Source organism: Lithobates pipiens, unplaced genomic scaffold, assembly GCF_037356315.1.
Source record: "Lithobates pipiens isolate NorthernLeopardFrog02 unplaced genomic scaffold, aLitPip1_a1.2 Scaffold_22, whole genome shotgun sequence".
NCBI classification, from domain to species: Eukaryota; Metazoa; Chordata; class Amphibia; order Anura; family Ranidae; genus Lithobates; species Lithobates pipiens.
Genome location: NW_027507784.1, coordinates 93,985,217 through 94,008,333, shown reverse-complemented (window position 1 = coordinate 94,008,333; position 23,117 = coordinate 93,985,217). Strand labels below are relative to the sequence as shown.

Genomic DNA, 23,117 nt, shown 5'->3' with positions numbered 1-23,117 from the left:
CATTGGTTTCTATGCAGAAGTGAGCCTGATTTTCCACTTTCCAGCTTTAGTAAATAAACCCGATTGCGTACCGTATATACTCGAGTATAAGCCGAGATTTTCAGCCTCTTTTTTGAGGCTGAAAGTGCCCCCCTCGGCTTATACTCGAGTCATCGCCGTCTGCCTGCCCGATCAGCGTGTCGAGCAGACAGACGGCGGCCATTCTACTATTCAAAAGCCGCGCCTCCCTGTCTGTGATAGGCGGAACACTCAATTTCCCAGCAGTCAGTGGTCCGCCTATCACGGACATCCGCTCATCCTCATACTACGGACGAGGATGTCCGTGATAGGCGGAACACAGACTGCTGGGAAATTGAGTGTTCCGCCTATCACAGAAGGAGGCGCGGCTTTTGAACAGTGGAATGGCCGCCGAGGCGCCGACGCCGTCTGTCAGACGAGAAGAGCGGCGATCCTGGCATGGCAGAAGCACACAGACTCGGGACGCAGGCCGGACGCAGGCTCGGGACGCAGGCTCGGGACACAGGTAGGCTGGACACACAAGGCTGCACACACAGGGATGGACGGACACACAGGGATGGACGGACACACAGGGATGGACACACAGGGATGGATGGACACACAGGGATGGACGGACACACAGGGATGGACGGACACACAGGGATGGACGGACACACAGGGATGGACGGACACACAGGGATGGACGGACACACAGGGATGGACAGGCATGTCTCACCCTCGGCTTATACACGAGTCAATAAGTTTCCCAGTTTTTTTGTGGTAAATTGGGGGCCTCGGCTTATATTCGGGTCGGCCTATGCTCGAGTATATACGGTACTTAAAAGTGGTGTATGCTTGTAAAGCATGTCGTGGTTCCACACACTGGACAGGCTAACATCTACTCTTTTCAATCTAGCAACACAGTCACATGTGCAAACTAGTGCTATATAACAAAAGCCATGCCTACCTGTTCCATTACTTCTGGGGCCATCCAGCAGGGGGTGCCAACAAAGGTTTTTCTTACTTTATTCCTGGTGACATCACCACCTGTTGCTAAAAATGAACTGACACCAAAATCTGAAAAGAAAGAAATATACGTGATTAAATATATGAGTACAATCTATAAATCAATGTTTACCAACAACAATATTTATCCTTAATTTCCAATAAAAGATTTCAATGTCTGGTTTGATGGTGACCTGTCCACAACCCTAGACCAGTGATGGCGAACCTTGGCACCCAAGGTTCGCCAACTACATTTCCCAGGCATTTCCTCATGCATTCGGCAGTATAGGTGAGCATCATGGGGAATGTAGTTCCAAAACATCTGAGGTGCAAAGGTTCGCCATCACTGCCCTAGACCTTAGGAGGTCTCCACTCCGCAACAATTCACTTACAAATATCAGTAGTATACAGTACTGACAGTTTAAAGAGGTACTTTGGGTACACTTGACACGCACAGTTACAACAAAGGAACTTATCTTTCCAACACAAAATGTTAATTTATGTGTGCAACAGTGCGTGGGTCCCTGAAACATGGTCCCATAATTTACCTTGGACCTCCCCAAGTTTGAAATCTAGTTACTCCGCCATGTTTTACTGGGAACTGAATATAATAACCGAGTCCCCAAAACAGATTTGGGAATCCCAGGAAAAAACATGTTGAAGTAAATAAAAGTGCAAATAATGGTTTAAATATCTATCTATCGTTAAAGAGGAGCTTCGGCCTCCCCTAAAAATTTCAAGTACTGTAGCTGCTGACTTTTAATATAAGGATACTTACCTGTCCATGGGTCCAGCATTTTCATACACTGGGCTGCAGGTTCTTAGCAGCCACCTTCACACTGAGCATGCACGAGCCGCATCACGCTTTGTGAAAGGTCCCGCAGACAGGTCCTAGAAGGTTGTGGGAGAAGAGGAAGGGGGGTGAACTTCCGCTTGGATCACCGCAGCGATCTGGGCAGAAGTGGGAGCAGGTACCTGTCTGTCAGAACCAGGTACCCACAAACCCCCCTGGAAAAGAAGGAGTGCCAAATGCTAAAGTGGAGTTTGGGGGGAGAAGGCAAACAAGCAGAACTTCCCCTTTTGGGTGAACTTACGCTATAAGTCCCATGATGCAATGCAGCAGCTAAAAAATGTATGAACAAAATGTAAAAAAATGCTGATCTATGGGAGTGTGGGAGTTTTACAAGTAGGAAAAGGGCTTCTGCTTATGAAATTACTGCAATTCCCTGGGCTGTTTCTCATTGCAGTTAACTAATGCCATGGATGTGTATGGGTATTCTCTTGTTGTAGGATGACCATGAACCATAGTATCTAACTTCCATGACTCCTTGAGCCAAACAATGGGCAACGGGAGCAGGACAGCCAAGGTCACATAGAGATGAGTGTAAAAACAATATACCATTATTACAGAGGAATAGGACGCACATTCATGTTCTGAAATATTTTTCTATGATCTGTCTTAGCCCAGTCAGTAATCTAAGAACCTGTGGAACCCTGGGGCCAATTCATGTTTAAATTGAAATAAATGATACATCTCTTCTCAGTTTCCTATTTCCTAATTATATAAATCAGTAATACACTGAAAGAACATTTTTGTCCGTTATTCTTATTATGTCATTTTTCTCCTGTCCTGTATATTCTAGCTCAAATTTCTCCAAGGAATTAAATTACTTGGGGTCTCCTAATAAGTCTTCCTCAATAAAGTCCTAAGGAATTCATTTCTAGACAACCTCCCCTACTATCCATTGCACTTTAATTCGAGAAAGCACAAAACCTAATTCTAGCTTCAATTACTCCTATTTTCTGTCAGCTCTTGTAAATCATATTTATTATACGGTAGTTATTAATGGTTGTGCTCTTCCGCTCTAACCATCTTGGATAAAAAAAAAAAAAGAATATATTAAATGTCTAAGGAAATTAAAGATTTTCTTCCATCAAACATGAATATTTTGCATTTAAGACTGACACTGGGGACAATGCCTGACGACTACTCATTTACCAAATGCTCATCGCTAGTGTCCTCATTGTCTAAATAGTACTTGGTCTGAGCATGTGAAATTTTAACCACTTGCCGACCAGCCGCCGTCATTATACTGCTGCAGGTTGGCTCTATTATGCGAATTGGCGTAACTGTACGTCAGTTCATGTAATAGATACAGTGGGTGCGGTGCCGGAGCCGATGCGCGTTACCGGTGGCTGTGATGTTCGCTGGTTATCCGCGATCACTGCACAGAGAGCAAGAATGAGGATCTGTCAATGTAAACAAATAGATCCCCATTCTGACAGGGAAGTAGAGAGAGGTCGTCTTTTCCTAGATATTAGGAACAGTGATCTCTCTCCTCCTCCAGTCAGTACACTTCCCCCACAGTTATAAACACCTCCCAGAGAACACATTTAACCCCTTGATCACCACTAGTGTTAACCCCTTCCCTGCCAGTGTCATTTATACAGTAATCAGTGCATTTTTATAGCACAAATCGCTGTATAAATGTCACTGGTCCCCTAAATAGTGTCAAAAGTGTCCGATCTGTCTGTCATAGTCCCGCTAAAAAAACGCTGATCACCGACATTACTAGTAAAATAAAAAATAATAATAATGCCATAAATCTATCCCCTATTTTGTAGATGCTATAACTTTTGCGCAAACCAATAATATATTCTTATTGCGATTTATTTACCAAAAATATATAGAATACATACTGGCTTAAACTGGGAAAGAAGTTTGTGTTTTTTTATATATTTTTTGAGGGATATTTATTATAGCAAAAAGTAAAAAATATTGCTTTTTTTTTTTCAAAATTTTTGCTTTTTTTGTTTATAGGGCAAAAAAACAAAACAAAACAAAAACGCTGATGTGATCAAATACCACCAAAAGAAAGCTCTATTTGTGGGAAAAAAAAGAACATAAATTTTGTTTGGGTACTGCATTGCACAACCGCGCAAGAGGAGAGGAAGAGGATTGCTGGCCGGATGATCAGAGCGCCGAGCAACATCACAGCTTTCATTTCAATAGCAGTGTGCCCCCTGGCCTGGGAACTTTGATACATGTCCCTTTTCCCGGGATTGTCACATGTGATCTGTCTATCAAAGTCTCGAGACCAGTGTATGGAGCTGTTTGTGACAGCGAGTGTGGGAAACACTCTGATACTGATATGAAAGCCACTAGTGATGTTCCTTGCGCTCTGAAGATCCGGCCGCCTGCTCTGCTCTCTTCCCCTCCACGAGTTTTCAGAGAAGGACTCCCATACAACCTACCGTCGGTGCTCACCCCCGCCCCAGTCCCTTGCCAGCCCTCAAAATCCACTTGCAAAATGCGAGCAGGCGAGTGGAATTTTTGAGTGCTGCCATAAGGAACCCTCCCAGGGCGGCCTTTGTGTCGTTTTTTCTCCTTATCTTTGGAGGTACCTCAGTTCTGCATATGGCATGGTTTGGTAGACCAGAGCGGTTAGAGGCACCCAGCAGGTCCACCACCTACAAGCTGCCTACAGAAAACGACGGGAGGGCAGATACAAGACCATTCACCCTGAACACGGAGAGATAGTAGTAGTGATTGGTCTTGGAATTCCAGCTAAAGACTAACTAGTCCTAAAAATGTCCCTCTCCTTTCCCAACTCTTATGCTAAGTAACTTGTGTATAAAAGGTGTATATATTTACCTATTTTCATCTGGCTACCCTATGTCATTCAGTGGTGGCTGCAGAGGAGAGGCTGACACCATTACTCCCATTTTTTCCATTGTCGGGCACTCTCTCCATTCCCCTGCAGCCGCAGCAGACTGACACAGGGGATCATGTGACTGGACTGGAGCGGGCTGAAAATAGGTAAGTATATACAGTACATCTTTTTTTACACAGGTTAGTTAGTACAGGTGTTAAGAGGGGGGAGCATTTTTAAGACTAGTTAGGCTTTAGCTGGAATTCTACTTTAACATCGGAAACTCCTGCACAGAGGCAACATGCAGTAGTTGTTTCCTTCTGGATTACTGCACAGATTTGGGAAATATACACAACGGACACCAAAATTCAAGAAAGACTACACGTCTCTTGTATTTGAACCACATTTGCATAGCCCACATTTCAGCTTTTAAAGCGGCCTTAAACGTGGCAGTGAAAAAAAATAAAAAACTTCTGTAAGGCAATTGCATAATGTTCTAGTATGCATCACATACTAGCACATTATGAAATATTTACCTTAGAACAAAGCCCTCCAGTAGTGCGCTGTCACCGCTGGCAGGGATCCATCTTCACCTGGTCTTCCTTCCAGGCTGTATGAGTGGCTGGAGCTGCGAATACATCACTCCTGCGCATGCGCAGAGAAGCCCTCGGCTCCGGCACGGAGCTCTGAAGGTCCAGCACAGTATGCCTGACCTTCAAAGCGCATGCTCTGGAGACGTCGCCAGCTGTATCCAGTGTGAATATCTCCTAAACGGTGCAGGTTTAGGAAATATTAATTTTACTTACAGGTTATTATGGGCTTACCTGTAGACAGAAATCACAGAGCAGACTTTACTACTGCTTTAAGTGAACACAGTGAATGTTCTGACTTCAGTGTTTCCTTGATAGCATTAGATAGCATTGGATAGCATTAAATTACCTGCTATCTGTACCGATCCATCTTCTCCCAAAAGGATATTACCAGCCTTTAAATCCCTGAGAGGAGAGAATAAAAAGAATTGTCATTTTGCACAAGAACACTTCTTTCTTATAGACGAAGTTTGCTCTTAGTTAATTGCATTGACAGAAAAACTCATTGTTTCAATAGCTTTAGAGCCCAGTTTTCTGCGTGTGACTCACAGAAGAAATAAGATTAAGAAATGTGTTCAGGCTTTGATCTGCATCATAATATTACTCTGCCATGATTCACATCAGGTCAATCATAACCAAATAAAATAAGCCCAATATACTGCTTTTATTAATGTAGATTAAAAGTCTTGTCCACTGCCTTCTTATTTTTCTGAAGATATAATGCTCAGGGAAAAAATGAAGTAGTTTAACCGCTTTGGCCCCCGGAAGACTTTACCCCCTTCCTGACCAGAGAACTTTTTTGCAATTTGGCACTGCGTCGCTTTAACTGACAATTGCGCGGCCGCGCAATGCTACACCAAAACAAAACTGACATCCTTTTTTTTCCACAAATAGAGCTTTCTTTTGGTGGTATTTGATCATCTCTGCGTTTTTTATTTTTTGGACTATAAAAAAAAGGAGCGCCCATTAGCCCCGCCATTAAAGGGGACGTACAGGTACGCCCATTTGCCCATTGCTGCTATTGTGCCGACGTATATCGGCGTGCACCGGTCAGCAAGTGCTTAAGGAAGAATTCCAGGGATGGATATTTTTACATAGCTAGGACCTATGTATATATGTATATACAATACCTGTGGGATCCCTCTAGAAGGTGGAAATCACTGTAATAGACACCATTACTCCAATGATCTCCACCAACTTCCAGACCCTGTGTCTGCATTGTGAACACAGGTGGTCACCTGCTCAGCACGGCCACCATTCAGAAATCACTTTGCATTTTCTCAATGGATGAAAAGTGTTCTCTGATAGGACAGGGTGAAGAGGTGTTGCAGTGATGTCATGCTCTGCACCTAATAGCAATGTAGCTCACAAGACATGGTGCCTTTCCATTAAGAACCAACTCACATCTATGAGCTTTAAAGTATAACTAAAGGCAAAACTTTTTTTTTTAGTTTTAGAGGAGAGAGATTAGAAACTATGTCTGTTTCTATTGCTGTCAGTATCCTTGATTCACCTTCTCTATTTGTCCTGCTTAACAGTATCAGAGTGGAAAAAAAAGAAAATCCCACATTTTGGGTTGTCTCCCTGAAAAGTAATAGGGGGGAAATTGTCCAATAGGGACACTAGATCTGGGGGAGCCCCAAGGGATTCCCTTGATTTGCAGGGATTTCCTCTCATTTCCTGTTATGGCTATGGAACAGGAAGTGCAAAGAATTCTCCCCAGTGGGACACAGATGGCAAAAAAAAACTGTCCCTTATTCCATCCAAAATGAAAAAAAAAAAAAGTTTTACCTATAGTTCTAATTAAGTGCACTTAAAGTGAACCTTTAAAGGTTGAAAATATGTTATTTCCGGCCCGGTCAGTGGTTTATAGTTCTCTCCCATTGGGTCAGCAGCTCTCCTCTCGGGGATCTGTGAGAATCGAGCCATCGGCGATGTTTGGTGGCTCGGTTCTCAGTGCAGAGGGATGGTGGGGGACAGATGCAGCATCGGTCTGATGTCGCATCCACATAGGTAAGTATGAATCAAAAAAAAAACATACTTCTCTTTTAATGAATGTGGTGAAGCTCCACTTTGTAAAGAATACCCAATCATGTGCAAGGAAAATGTAACAAAACAGCACTTTTGCTTGCACATGATAGGATGATGGCTTTATTAAATCCACCCCAAAGTGTGTTATAACTACTATACCTTACCTTACCATACCATATCTCTAGAAGGAATAGCGAAGTGCACAGGTAGTGATTCCTCTGCTTCTCACCACTCCAGTGATCAGGGATGAAGCCCACCCCAGATCAGAGTAAAGAGACAATAGAAACCGGCTCTTTACCACGTGACTGGCTGTGTCCAATCACAGCCGGTCACATGCATTGCCCTCGTGGGGAGCGCAGAGCGGCGATCGGGGACAAGGCTTGTCAACCTGGCGATAAAGAGCCAATGAAGTTGGCTCTTTACCATGTGACCGGCTGTGTCCAATCACAGCCGGTCACAGAATGTCAACAAACCGCGGTAACAAGGACATTGAAAGTATGCATATGCCGTGTGTGAGAAATAATTTGTTATATAATTTGTCTTTTTAACTTGTTAATCGTCCCTTATGCCAAAACCTGCCAGTGTTAACTTCTCAGCATCCTAAAGAACATACCAAACCACTGGACTCTCCTTGAAGGTAGATACTATACCCCCTGAGGTTAGTAACTGGAGGTACCCATACTTCTTGGTGGTATCGAACCAAATGGTAGGGGTATGGGACTGGATATCTCAATAATAAAAACAAGAAACAGAGTTCTCTGCACTATTAAACCTGAAATCAAAGTGGAGAAATCTGATGTGTCAGATGTCATACAAGTAACACTGTCAGTAAATGGACCTGTTCTGAGTGAACACAACACAACAGCAAAAATCGCCCTATTTGAATACGATTGTGTATTTTTGATTTGACTTTATGTAATAAAAAAATATAAAATGCTTATGATTTTCTTTCAGCTGATTTAGCCTCATCTATCCATATATAAAGTAAAACCAAGCTATTGTTATCTTATGAAGTCATTCTGGTACATAAATAGGGGGGTGGTGATTTGACAATCTGGCTAAATGGGCATTTATATCACTCAAGTCAATGGGGACCTATACCTGTAAATGGAGATGAGCCCAGGTGTGTTTGGATCCTGGTCCGAACCTACCCGAGCTATCCCTACAAGAAACTGTCACTGTACAAAGCCAATCATAAGCGGCCAAGCCATTCCCTGTCCTGAAGATACGCATATACACACCCCTTGTATTTGCATGGCTGCACAGTGGGGAATGGCTCAGCTGCGTATGATCGGCTTTGTGGCCGCTTCCTGGCGGTATACCTTAGGTTCAGACTAGTATCGGAACATCTTCTCCAAGGGCTCCTTGACACCAAAATGGTAAGTATGTTAGTTCACCTTATGCCCATTAATGTGTTGTGATGCCATCAATTTTAAGAGGCACCCAGTAGCACACACTGCAGCACACCACAATTCATGATGTGTGCTCCTGACCAGTAGCCAATCCTTTAATTGTTAGAATAAAAAAAAAATATATATATATATATGAGAAGTGATTTAAGTGCCTGACCAAGAGTTAATGTCTGAAGAATGAAAGGGCCAGGAGAGCCCACAGAGTGCTTTTCAGGAATGGATGACACATTTTGAAGTGGTGTGCTTCACTATTCATCACCCTCTCCTACAGACATTGCTTATTTAACTTAATTTACTTCACATAACACAGTGTTAAAGTGTTTCTAAATCCTAAACATTTTTTGCCTTAAATGCATTCCTTGTATTATGATAAAAAAATGTTTATGGATCAAATTTGGCCATCGCCCCCCCTTAAACTTACCTGAGACCTTATTCGATCCAGCGCTGTGCATGTCTGCAGCTTTCCTCTCCACTCACTTTCATGTCTCACTGGCTTTGCTGGGGCACCAGGAGCCAGCCAGTGATAAGCAGCAAGAGGCGAGGCCAAGTCCTGCTGTCTGTGTCAATGGATGCAGCAGCGGGGCATGGAGAGAGCATGCATAAGTGCCCCCAGAGAAGCAGCTTCCTATGGGGGCACTGGACAGAGAGGAGCAGCCAAGAGCCCCGGTGGGGGACCCAAGAAAAGGAGGTTCAGGGCTGCTCTGTGCATTTCCATTACACAAATAGGTACACACGTTTTTTTTTTTTTTTTTTCCTTTACAATCACTTTAACTTGCCAAAATAGAAAGATTTCAACTTACCTGTGAATTTGACCATTTCTATGAAGATAATCTAAGCCTTCCAAAACTTCTTTTAGTATTGTTGCAATAATTGGTTCTTCTAACACTCCACTCTTGTGTTCCCCTCTGCCAACAACGTGCTTTATTATATCCAGCATTGAACCTGAAAAGAAATGCAATTCTAATCTGAATGACATATCTTTTTAAATCGAATGTCACTCGAAAATAAATTCTACTAAAAGCATGCTGCAATAGAAGACTCTTCATACTTACCTATCCGATCAACATCGAATTCCTATGGATATTCAATAGTGTTTACCCTTTATACTATTTATGACCACACTGGAGAATGTCTGTATATCTGCAAGTCTTCCGTGACACACTCTGGTGTTAGAAAATGAATGATCTGGTGGACAGTCTGTTAACGTCTGATGGTAATCTTAGTGTGGTTGGATTGTGCCCACATGTCCAAACGCCCTCTAGTGACTGGACTTTAGGTGGACATAGATATCCTTGTCACCCCAGTGTGACCCTCAGACAAGGTTTGGGCTTTTTAGGGCTCCAATTGGGGCAATAATCACTTCCTTCCACAAAAAATACTCTTTATATCTCAAAAACAGTTTCCAACTTTCAAATCTTAGTGCGGTAAGACCAGTCCTAGAGTGAATGAGGAGGAAGGGTGTGTGCTGTTTCTATCCATCAGGCAGAATACATTGTGGGAGGGCCTGTTCCAATTGTAGATTATCAGAAGGGATCTGCCTGTCTATGACCACCCTTCGGCTCTTTGATTAATTGATAAGATTGCATTCAAAGCATGGATCTTATCCAGCCACCTTCTGAAAATACTAGTTGTTCGGCTGACACACAACTATCTATATCAGGTCTTCTGATATCACCTTGATTTCAACTATCTCGAACTAGATCATAGAGGCTTAAACACAACCTGTCATAAACCTGGCCCACTTTTTCTTTGCACATATACACATATATATATATATGTGAAATCCCCATGTAAAAATATTGCTGTTGGGAGATTTTTCCCTCACTTCCTGTATGGTGAAACTATTGTGATCAAGACAGTACCTTAGAGGAAATCTCTCTAATAGAGCCCTGGATAGCAGCAAAATCAGATGGAGGTTCTAACACTTCTCCCCAAACTTTTCAAAGGTATAAAAAAAAATGTGAGTAGTTTCGTGACCTTAGCAATTCAGGCTCAAATTCGGTGAGCTGCCCCTTCTTTTCCCTTCCCTACCTACCTTTTCTCCTAGGCTCCCTTTCCTACTCCCTTCTCTTTCCACTTCTCTCCCATTAGTTTTCCAGAGCCCCTTTTTTTCCCTTTCCAGTCATTTCTTCCCTCACTTCCTCCAGTCTTTACTTCCCCCTATAGAGGCCCACCATCCAGGATATGTCATTTCCTAGGTTTTTCTTTTTCCTATTTTCTGATCCTGAGACTGAGTGTCCTCAGGATTATTATAACAAATTAACATTATGGCTGCCAAATCAGAAAACGACTTTATTAGTTCTTCTTGGCTGGACATACCCTTTACATTTATTTTAAAAATACTACTAGTATAAGTACCTTAGATTGTCTGCAGACCCAGACTATTCTTACAGGCATAGCTTTAGATTTCCTGCTAAAGCTCACCGACACCTTCTTACCTTCAGCACATTCCTGTTAGCCAAAGAGAATACTCATCATAGTGATTGGCTAAAAAGAATGCATTGGCATATAGAACATAGCAGCAAAAACCAACACTACCTGGAAGTGTCACAGCTTTGCCTGTCAGATCTAGACAGTATTTGGCCATGTCAGGAGGGACAAGTAGGCCGTTGTATGATTATGCACCTCTAGGTGCACATTCTTTATACTTGCAGGAGTTTTTTTATTATTATTTAGAGCAGTGGTCTCCAAACTGCGGCCCTTTGCTTGCCTCTACCCAGCCCTTTTGGGACACAATTCCTCCAAATGACACCAATAATGAGACACTATTCCTCCCAATGACACCATTACTGGGACCCTATGCCTACCGCTGACACCATAGCTTGGGCACTATCCTTACTGCTAAGACAAATCATGGGGCACTATTTCTCCCACTTACATCAATGGGGTCCTATTCCTCCTGCTGATACCAACCATGGGGCACTACCCCTCCTGCTAAAAACAACAATAGGGCAGTACTCCTCTTGTTAAAATCAATGATGGGGTACTGTTTACTCCTACTGATGCTTGAAGGACAGCCTGAAGCCTGGAGGACAGTATCTCCTTGTATTTGTTTGTCATATGTCGCCCTTCCAGTGCTCCTTGCTGCAATAGAACAGTTATAGGTGGCGGCAGTGGGCACTTGTTTGTATTTTGATTATTTTGGTCAGGCAACGCACTGACATCTTTGCTGCCATAGTGCTATGTGCTGGGTGTTCAGTGTGCCCCTGTACCTTTAAGGAGGGGTGGTTTCCTTCCAGGCCACCTGTCCTCACTTATCCATAACAATGCTCCTATTGTGGAGTCCCAGAAGTCAGGGTAATGCCGCGTACACACGATCAAACAATCCGGTGGAAAAGTCCGGCAAACTCAAGTCCGCCAAACAATCCCCCCGTGTGTAGCCTCCGGCATACTTTTTTGACCAGACAGTACGGCGGACTTAGAATTTTGGTTTGCACAACAATCTTGCCGCCGTACTCGCATTTCGGCGGACAATCCGGCCGTGTGTATGCCAGTCCGCCGTACTTTTGAAATGAGCGGACTTTTCCCGCCCGGAGAAAAGTCCGCTCATTTCGAGCGGGTCTCCAGGTAGGTGGGGCCCGCGAAGGAGACGTCGCTGGCCCCGCCGCCTGGTATGGACTTAAAGGGGAACCCCAACGCCGAAAAAAATCCGCGTGGGGGTCCCCCCCAAGTCCACAACAGACCCTTGTCCAAGCACGCTACCCGGCCGGCCAGGAAAGGGGGGCGAGCGAGCGCCCCCTCCTTAGCCGTACCAGGCTCATTCACATAGGGTGGGGGGCCGGGATCCGGGGGCCCCCTTATTAAAGGGGGCTCCCGGATTCTGATAAGCCCCCCGCCCGCAGACCCCGACAACCAACGGCCAGGGTTGTCGGGAAGAGGCCCTTGTCCTCATCAACATGGGGAGAAGGTGCTTTGGAGTGGGGGGGCCGCGCGGCCCCCCCTTCCCCAAGGCACCTCCCATGTTGAGGACACGCGGCCTGTTACGGCTCAGGAGGGGGGGGACGCTCGCTCGTCCCCACCCCCTTTCCTGACCGGCCAGGCTGCGTGCTCGTATAGGGGTCTGGTATGGATTTTGGGGGGGACCCCACGTCGTTTTTTTCAGCGAAGGGGATTCCCCTTAAAATCCCTAAGGGCCTGGTATGCCTCCCAAGGTGAACCCATGTCGTTTTTTTTTACATTTGGCGTGGAGTTCTCCCTTAGGATTCATACCAAACAGTGCCTGGTATTGGCGGGAATCCAATTCGGAACCCCGCACCAGTGTCAACCCGGCCAGCAATGCTTGACGCTTATCGGGAAAGGAAAAGAAAAAATTTTCCTTTCCCGATGCGAGCCAGCTCTGCGCTGGCTCCCGCGACGGAGCTCGTAGGGTGTCAATCTCACCGCTAGAAGCAGCGAGATTGACACAATATCGGCGGCACCTACTGTATAATATGTTACAACATTGGGGTGGCTGCACTGACTCATGGCTTGTATCTCTTTCTGGAAAGTCCGACAACAAATGTTCGATGGAGCATACACACGGTCAGACTTTCAGCCAACAAGCTCACATCCAACATTTCCCGTCGGAAAGTCCGATCGTGTGTACGTGGCATAAGTCATCAGAATATCTTGTCACAAAGCTTTGTCAGTTGACATACATGACACATACATTACCTCCACTTAGTAACTTCATAACCAGCCACAGCTCCTCCTTCACCACAAATGAGGTATAATATGTTACAACATTGGGGTGGCTGCACTGACTCATGGCTTGTATCTCTTTCTGTAAAAGAAACATACCATTAGGGGTTAGTCATATGTAACAGACTGAATGTAAAGTAGTGACAGCTCAATATCTCTCATAAATATCTGTGATTTAAACATAAAATGAAAGCAGAAGATTCCTTTAGTTAAAAAAACGTATAAAATAATAAGCAGATCTGCAAATATAGGCTGAACATATTTGCAAAATTGTCTATTCATAATTAGAAATTCAGAGATATTTTATTGGTATGTAACCTGCACAATTCTTTGCAAATCTTACCAGTTTTCTAAGCAGTATCTGCTACTATCAGCAAGTCAAACGAGTTCCCCTCTAATGTATCCATCCACTACAGAAAGTCAGAGCTGGGATCTCTAGGAGATCAGACTAGACAAACCAATGGGCATCAAGCTCTCATCCACTGAATACTGCAATGTTTCCAATACTGGAATTTCTCATTAAAGGAAATCTTTCCTTAGTCAAATATGGAAAATTCCATTGCTGAACTCCCGATCGTGCTAGTTCTCCGGCTATGGCACTCTGTATACTGTAATGCTTCCTTACTGGCCCAGAGGATTGCAGAACAAGAAAATCAGAGTGAAGTCCTTGTTTTGTATACTTGCTCTGGGTAAGTGACGAGGTGAAGCCATCATTTGAAAAAAAAAAAAAGGTGGCTTGCGCTTTAAACCCGCCACCTGCATGACTACCCCTTCCATCTGCTAGCAGCTTTGTTATTTCTTTTTTTATTGTCAGAGCTCCTTTAATACAAAGCTGGACATAGTTCAAATATCGGATGGATCAGCAGGGACCTGACAAAATTTGAATCATGTATGTGCAGGCTGATTGTACCCAAGTTGATCAATCAAACAACTTGGGTAGAACCAGCATGTCAGAGTTTTCATGCGATTATTGCCAGAGGCTTAAAATGGTTGTAAAGTCTCAAGGTTTTCACCTTAATGCATTCTATCCATTAACGTGAAAAACCTGCTGAGCTGCAACCCCCCCCCCTTTTCTCACCTAAAACCGATCCGATCTAGCTATAGTCACAAGCGCAGCAGCTCTAGCTGCTGTCTCTCTCCTCATTGGACAGAGCCACTGGCTGACAATCAAATCCTGTGACACAGCAGTCAGGGAGCAGGGCCAAGTCCCACTGTCTGCTTCAATAGGCACAGCAGCGGGACTCGGGGGCGAGCCCGCACAGGTGCCAGTGGGGGAACCCCAGAAGAAGAGGATTGGGGCTGCTTTGTGCAAAATGATTGAACAGAGCAGGTAAGTATAGGCAGGTTTGTGATCTTTATTTTATTTTTTTAAAGAAGGTTTACAAACCCTTTAGGCCATTAGCAATAATCACTGTGTTCTCCTGGCAAGGATAGCGCCCCACACCCTCCCCCCAACGGGAGAACACAATAGCATGGGAGGCATTCTCTCATCAACACACTCAGTGTGTTGATGGGGTAATCAAGCCCATTTCTTTCCTACAAACTGTAGAAACGCTGCAAATCGCACCATCTATGGCTGGCTTAAGGGAAAATCTGCAACAGGAACACATACGAAAAAAAATACACTTTTTTAAAATTCTGTTTATTTTGCAATCCAACAGTATGGTGCACAATCCACGCCCAGATATACAGATATAAAGGCTTAAGATTGAGAAACAGCCAGAGAAACAACCAGTTAGTACACTGGAGTGTTCAGTTCGGCCCTCCCCCCGCCCTCCGGTGTCACATTTGGCACATAGATCCCATACCCAGAAGACAGCAGGGACCAGTGGTATAGCGCAGAGCGAGTCGCGCATATGCAGTAGGGAACCAGGAAGTGAAGCCATAAGAACCGAGGGACAGATCGGCTTTGGGGGCCGACATAGTGGGTGCCTCTGGACAGGTAATTGTCCTTATTTTAAAAGTCAGCAACTGCTGTATTTGTAGACTTAAAAAAAAATAAAAAATTGCCGAACCTCCACTTTAAGAGGACCTCTGCCAAACAGGTAAAGAAATACAGCTCCTGCATGGGGTTCTATCTTTCTCTTACTTTACTAAACAACAGCATTTTTATTTATGTCTGTGTTGCTGTTGGAGGGTTCCCTTTACTTTCTGCCTGGTAAAACGTCAGCTGGACAGGAAGCGAGATGAACTCTCTCTGTGTGCGGGATAGCAATAAAAAACCCTTCCCTACTCAATCCAAAACTAAGAACAAAAAAGTTTTGGGTTTTGGATGAACATAATCTTTTAAGACAGACAAGCCAGCATACCAAGCAAACAACTAGCATTCACAGTCACAGAATCCAGTTTTTCTTAGGCTGCCAACCATTTGCACAGTATGAGGACACAACAAATATAGTAACTTCATACTCAAAATGTGGGCTTCATTGATGAAACAAAAGAGTACAAAAGTGTCAAGAATGAATCAAAGTCAAAATAGTTTTATGTCTTAAAGAATTCTCTGCATTAAAGAATAAGTTCACCTTTGGTAACAAGTGACATGTTCCACTCGTATTTAGGGTGAAACATGTAACATGTTCTTGCTCCTCGCTCTGGGATCCACTGCCTCTGTGCGACAGCAGCACAGGGAGAAGTTCCCTGTACCAGCTGTCACTTTTTAAAAAAAACGCATCCGTGCAGAACTCCGCCCACACAGTTGCGTCACTTATTCACAGAGTTCTGTGAATGAATGAACTACAAGTACCAACATCCTTTGTGGCTGTCGGCTTGTAGATGATCTACCACGGCGCTGTTGAGCACTCTGGTAGTTAATTAAGTCTTCCTGTCAGTGTGAAACTTCCTACCCATATGATGTACGGGCAGACATCTTACACTGACAATCTGCAGTCCTGCATAGCAAAAGTGATGTGCAGTGCTTTCCAGGCTCCTACAAAAAAAAAAAAAAGTAAATGTGCCTTTTTTCTTACCTGCAAAAAAATTTTTTTACCTGCAAAAAAATGTTTTTAAGAAGGTGAACATGTCCTTAACATCTTACAGATTACATTACTGTATCAAATTATTTCACGTCCCCTTTGTCCCTAATACTTTGTTCAGTGTCCTTCATGCACTTTTATATTATATATACTGTTTTTTTTGCCTGGAAACTGGAGATTGTCCACAGCAACCAAAAAGTGTCCCTTTACATCAAAAGAGATTTTAGACCAGCTAGAAAACAGCAATAATAAATTAGAATCACTTGCAGAATTGAGCGATTGAGCAATTTGACACTGAAAGTAATGACAGCGACAATTCTGCAACTTAGCAAATTTCAATGTTTTTGATTTGATTACAATTTTTATTATTATTATATTATTTGTGATAATTATTTATAGTTATTTATTATATTATAATTTATGATTTTGTGTTTCAAACTTTATCATACCTTGTATGTCTACTAGACTCTTTTTTGGACAGATTTAAGTGTGTTATTCCTAAGAATTATAGACCTACAATATAAAACGCCAAATTTCCATGCAAAATACACGATTTGAGCAACAAAACTCATAATCATACCGTCAGGGAGGTTAAAGGTAAAAAAACTCCCCACTGCCTATCCTATGACCCCCACACACACACATCCCCAAACACTTACCTGACTCCTCTCACTGATCCTGCACTGTCCTGGCTGCAGCAATGCTCTCCACTCTTCCTGGGCTCATAGGAGATACTGAGAGCAATGGGAATCATAGGCTCCTGCTGCTGTCAGTTAAGTCTGTGAGGAGGGAGGGGGCATACTTTGCCATGGCTGTGTGTGGATCCCGGATTGCTAATGCGTGTGTATGGGTGCTCCTATAGCACATGGTTTGATAAGGGGGGCACTCGGAGAAAAAAGAAGCGAACATTGCCAACTGGAGCTGGGACTGCTTTGTGCAATATTGTTGCACAGAGCAGGTAAGTAAAACATCTTTCTTTACTTTAACATAAGAGAACTTGTACCTTTATGCCGCGTACACACAACTGGACTTTCCGGCAGACTAGGTCCGACGGTCTTCCCAAAGGACTTTCGGCGGAGTTCCGACGGACTTTCCGAACAAACGGATTTGGCCACACACAAAACAGACTTAAGCCTCATACACACGGTCGGACTTTGTACAAACTTTTCCGTGGACTTTTGTACAAAGGGTGTGGTCCACAAGTTTGTATTGCATACACACGGTCGGACTTTTTGACAACGAACGCGAACGTAGTGACGTCACAACGAACTGACGCCACTTCAAAAGAGTATGTTCAATGACTCCAGCGCCACCTTTGGTCAACTTCTGTATTGTAGTCTGATCTTTTGCATTGGTTCTGAGCATGCGTGTTTGTACCTTGTACAAAAGTCTGATGCTTTTGCGTACACACGGTCGGACTTTGCTCCATCGGACTTTTGTTGCCAGAAAGTTTGTCCGTTCGCACAGCCAACAAAAGTCCGATGAAAACAGAAAAAGTTTGTCCGATGGAGCGTACACACAGTCGGATGTTGCTCCAAAACAGCTAATTTGCATGTTTGTTGTCAAAAAGTCCGACCGTGTGTACGGGCCTTAAGTCTGTTTAAAAGTCCGTTCATTTTGAACGTGATGACGTAAACGGGACTAAACAAGGAAGTTCAATAGCCAGTAGCCAATAGCTTCCCGTGCGTCGTATTTGGTCCGCCGGACCAGCACATAGATGAACAATTTTCACGATTTTAGTCGGTCGGAATTGATTCAGTTGGATAGATTTGAAACATGTTCTATTTCTAGGTCCGTCTGATTTTTATTTTTTTTTAAACCGATCGGGCTAGCCCACACACGATCGGATTGTCCGAAGGACTAATCCCTTCAGACCTAGTCTGCCGGAAAGTCCGGTCGTGTGTACGCGGCATAGGTATCACTTATTATGGCTAATGGCCATAGCGACCATGCCTCAAACAGCACAGAAGAATCTGGTTAGCTGCATTAGACAGAACAATTTAATATACATAGATCAGCTTACTGTTGTAACATACATCAGAAGGTAGACTTAGTAAATATCTTCATTGTTTCTGGACAGTTACACTGATCTCACTCTGCAGCTAACGGCCTCACTCTATTTTTAATGTGTACAGTCATCATTTCACACACAAATCCTGCTTTCTGGACTCTGTTCAAGGTTTTATTGTGGTCCTTCAAACAAGACTCCAAATCAAGGTCCACTTTGTGTCTGCCTTCAGGGTTTGTTTTGGCAGCCCAGTGAATGGTGTGACAGAACAATGAACATCTTTTGGCCTCCAATCAACTTCCTATTTCCCATCACAGTAACATGCAGAGGTTGGAAATTCTCACTGTCAATTTATTGCAGTTATATCCAAACAGAAATATTGCTGGGCTCTGGTTTTCCCGAATGCAAAACTACAAAGAAAATCGAAATAATGATTTAACCCTTCATTTGTTCAAAATTGTATGTGTGCATCAGTAGCTGTGCCTCTTCTAGGTAACCAAATATGTTTTTTAATCTCTTGGTTGAGCCATCACTTAAGGGGCTGATTTTCATACTTGGCTCTTTTGTCCGATTTCACCGTCCACCTATTGGAAGCTGTGCAGGTTGCATACCGGTCTCCTTCTTCCAGCAATCTTGTCTTATTTTCTTTGATCCCCAGATGATCAAAGGCCCCTCTTCAAATGATTACACTGCAGAGAAGCCTTGATGACTCGAAGATCAAAAGGTGGCCATGGGCTAGAAGATCTTAGAGTAACAGCAGGTGGTAATAAACGTGCTCACCCAGGCTAAAATCACAGCTTTGAGAGTACCTGTCATAAGCTGTTCCCTGACCCGGCAGACAATGTGATGAAAAATGCATAGTGTAAGATCAGTTCCCTCTTCCCTAAACACATCTTCCAATACATTGATATGACAAAGATCGTCACCGGAAGAATCAAAGCTTGAAAAATAAAATGTGATAATGACGACCCACACTAGAGACTGAGAGTTCCAAGATGCAAACAGGACCAAAACAAGGGTGGGGGGAGAAGATATTTGCATGGGTAAAGAGTTAGGCCTCATTCACACTTGTGAATAGAACCATCAGTGGATTTCTGCAGCTGATATCACAGGTGGTGGAGGACAGCTGTGGCCTGGAAGCCTGTACAAAACAATGGCAGGTTAACAGGAGTCACAGCTATTGTATTCACACATCCAGAAGTTACCTGTGGTTAGGCACAGATTGGCCCCAGGTGCTGACAATTTGTGGCCAGCACTGACCATCTGTCCCTAACTGCAGGAAACCGAGGGATGTTCGGAACAGCAGCAGCTTTTCTCAGCCTGTCATTGCTTTGTTACAGGCTTCCGGAAGCAGCTGTTGGCAATCATCTGTGATTTCAGCCCCAGAAATCTGCTGATGGTGCCATTTGCAAATGTGAATGTAATGAGATAATGTATTTGTGTAGTACTGTGACCTTGCAAAGCTGGTGTGTTGGTTTCCCAACAGGGGCACAATCTATAATTTGTATGGGCTCTCCATGTTTGTGTGAACTTTTGCACCTACGACCTAAACATACTGATGGGTAATAGGCCCTTATCTAAACTAGTCTTATGCCCCATACACACGGTCGGAAATTCTGACGGAAAAAGTCCGATCGGATTATGTTATCGTGAAAATCCGATCGTGTGTGGGCTCTATCTGACTTTTTCCTTCGGAATTTCCAACAGAAAAAGTTTGAGAGCTGGATCTAAAATTTTCCGACAACAAAATCCGATCTAACTTTTTCCGATCGTGTGTAGAGATTTCTGAAGCACAAAGTGCCACACATGCTCAAAAAAATTTGGAGATGAAAGCTATTGACTACTGGCCTCTATGTAGTCCCGTCGTACGTGTATAACGTCACCTCGTTCCGAACAATCGGATTTTCCGACAACTTTGTGCGACTTTGTGTATGCAAGACAAGCTTCGGCCAAAATCCGTCAGAAAAAATCTGACGGATTTTGTGGTTGGAATGTCTGACCATGTGTATGGGGCATTAGTCATAGAGGGTTTTGAATCTTAGCCATTTGAGCAGGAATTGGCTGAGATTCAAATCTGGACAGGCTGAATGTACCCAAGCTGACCAATTGATCAACATGGGTACAACCAGCCTGTCGTGTTTTACATACAATTATTGCCAGCGACTATTGTAGCCGCTTGCAGTAACCAGCGGGGGGGGGGGGGAGCAGAACAAAATGGCTCCACGGGATTAAGTGATGCAGCCAAAGATACAGTCAGATGTAAACACTAAGGAATATATTTTTAAAGCAGTAAATGCGACTTTTACCAAACATTCACCTATCAATGTTATTAAATACAAATGCACCATGAGTATTCACCTGCAGCAAATGCTTGTTGAATGTCAAGAGCACTGCTTTTTGCCAGCTACAGACAGAGAAGGTTTCTTTCCTGCAACCACAGGTTACACAGTCAGTCTTCATAGGGGAATCAAGCTAATTTTATGTTGCAGGAAAGAAAATCGCTCCATCAATGCCCAGCTTTAGGTGTAAAGCAGTGAACTTGACATTCAACACACAATCTTTGCAGGTGAACACTCATGGTGCATTTGTTTTCAATAACATTGATAGGTGAATGTTTGGTGAAAGTCACATTTACTGATTTATAAACATGCTCCTTAGTGTTTACATCTAACCGTATTTTGGCTGCATTATTTAATCAGAATTGATTGAGGTGAATGAATAAATGTCCTCTGTAAAGTACTGTTAAATGTGTCATATTACAGGATGAAGGAAAAAAACACATTAAAAGCAGCTGGACATATTTTTATATAACATGATCTTTTGTGGACCTAGCCGAAAATAGATAAACTAATTTATTTCTGGCCCCTAGTTTAGATGAATACAGTTTATACTGCCATTTATTTATTTAACAGTTGATTCGCATATACAAGGCAATTTAAAAAAAATCTAAAAATAAAAATAATCCTCCTACTGTACATGACTCCTACTCTGGCTTTATCTCTATTGCAAACTTTTCTTTAACTGAGCAGGCAGTACCCTTTTATGGCCTCTAGATGTCACTATAACTACTATTGTCAAAGTGTTTATCACATAATTAAAAACTGTCCATACAGATCCACACATACAAGGTCAAATATTTACTGCTGTTTATTTTTGCTAATTAGATACATTTTAATCATATTTAAACTTCTGTATTAATTAGACATCTATGCCTCATAAACATATTTATTTAAAACAAAACTCTGGCAGGACTTTAAAAGCTATAGGCATCATGCACAGGGGTCCCAACGCATGGCACACACATTTAGGCTCTTTTATAATTTGAGCATAAATGCATTCTACTAGCTAAAATATTAGGTGATTCTAGCCATTGGAATGCATTAAAGCACTTATGCTTTACACATCTCGTGTTTATGTACGTTTATATGCATATAGCGTTTTTGTTGCTTAACCACTTAAGGACCGAGCCTCTTTGTTGTTTACAAGTTAAAAACTGTTTTTTTTTTGTTTTGCTAGAAAATTACTTAGAACCCCCAAACATTATACATTTTTTTTCTAACACCCTACAGAATAAAATGGTGGTCGTTGCAATACTTTCTGTCACATCGTATTTGTTCAGCGGTCTTACAAGCCCACTTTTTTGGGAAAAAATAAATTTTTCGAATTAAAAAATAAGATAACAGTAAAGTTAGCCTAATTTTTTTTTATATTGTGAAAGATAATGTTACGGTGAGTAAATTGATACCCAACATGTCAGGCTTCAAAATTGCACCCGCTCATGGAATGGTGACAAACTTTTACCCTTAAAAATCTCCATAGGCGATGTTTATTTTAAATTTTTACACTGTTTAAAAAAAAAATTCAGTTTTATTCCGATTACAAGGAATGTAAACATACCTTGTAATAGAAAAAAGCATGACAGGTCCTCTGGGGTCAAAAAGTCCTCAGATCTCATATTTACACTAAAATGCAATAAAAAATATATATATATATATATATTATATATATATATATATATATATATATACATACATACATATATACATATACATATAATTTTTTTTTTAAATCCTTTAAAAAGATTGGCCCTTTAAGAGCTGTGGGGGGAAGTGACGTTTTGACATTGCTTCCGCCCAGCAATTGTATGGAGACAGGTGGCGGCCATCTTCCCCTCACTCGTCTCTATACCAAGCAGGAGACAAGACGCGATCCCCTCCGCCGACAACTCCGGTAAGCGGCGGAGAGCACCGGATCGAGGCAGGAGGGGGGGGCCCTCTCCCGCCACCAATAAAAATGATCTTGTGGTGAATTCGCCGCAGAGACCACTTTTATCTTGTAGCAGACCGCCTGCTGAAGAAGGGGATACTGAGGTTATGGCAGCTAGCTGCTGCCATAACAACGATATCCCCCTTCAAAAAGCCGACGTAAAACTGTGACAGGCGGTCCGTAAGTGGTTAAAGCGGAAGTTCCATTTTTAGGTGGAACTCAGCTTTAAGGAGTTTAATACTTTAAGTACCTGAGCTTGTCTCAGTAGGGTTAATTTACTAAAAGTGCAAAATCTGGTGCAGCTGTGTATGGTAGCCAATCAGCTTCTAACTTCAGCTTATTCAATTAGGCCCCTTTCATACTGCTGAAGTCCACAAGCAGATCTGCACGCCCAGCAGAGGATCTCCCCACTGATCCCCACTGGGCAGGTGGCTGACAGGCCCGTGTCTTCTCCACTGATGCAGAGCGAACATGGACACTGCCCGCTGTATTCTATAGGCTGC

At 43.0% G+C, this 23,117-nt stretch overlaps 1 protein-coding gene across 3 annotated transcripts in view; it reads right to left on the bottom strand.

The window, feature by feature from the left end:
* The window catches only part of STK39 (serine/threonine kinase 39), a 531,280-nt gene that overhangs the window by 386,900 nt on the left and 121,263 nt on the right, over nucleotides 1-23,117 (bottom strand). For 2 of the 3 annotated variants that reach the window (XM_077447911.1, XM_077447912.1), the window contains exons 3-6: nucleotides 13,342-13,450; nucleotides 9,489-9,630; nucleotides 5,595-5,650; nucleotides 965-1,074 (exon numbers count right to left, since the gene is read on the bottom strand). In XM_077447911.1, the coding sequence (XP_077304037.1) occupies nucleotides 965-1,074; nucleotides 5,595-5,650; nucleotides 9,489-9,630; nucleotides 13,342-13,450 (417 nt within the window). Of the gene's footprint in view, nucleotides 1-964; nucleotides 1,075-5,594; nucleotides 5,651-9,488; nucleotides 9,631-13,341; nucleotides 13,451-13,711; nucleotides 14,111-23,117 lie in introns of those variants that run through there. The other variant, XM_077447913.1, reaches the window with a different exon arrangement.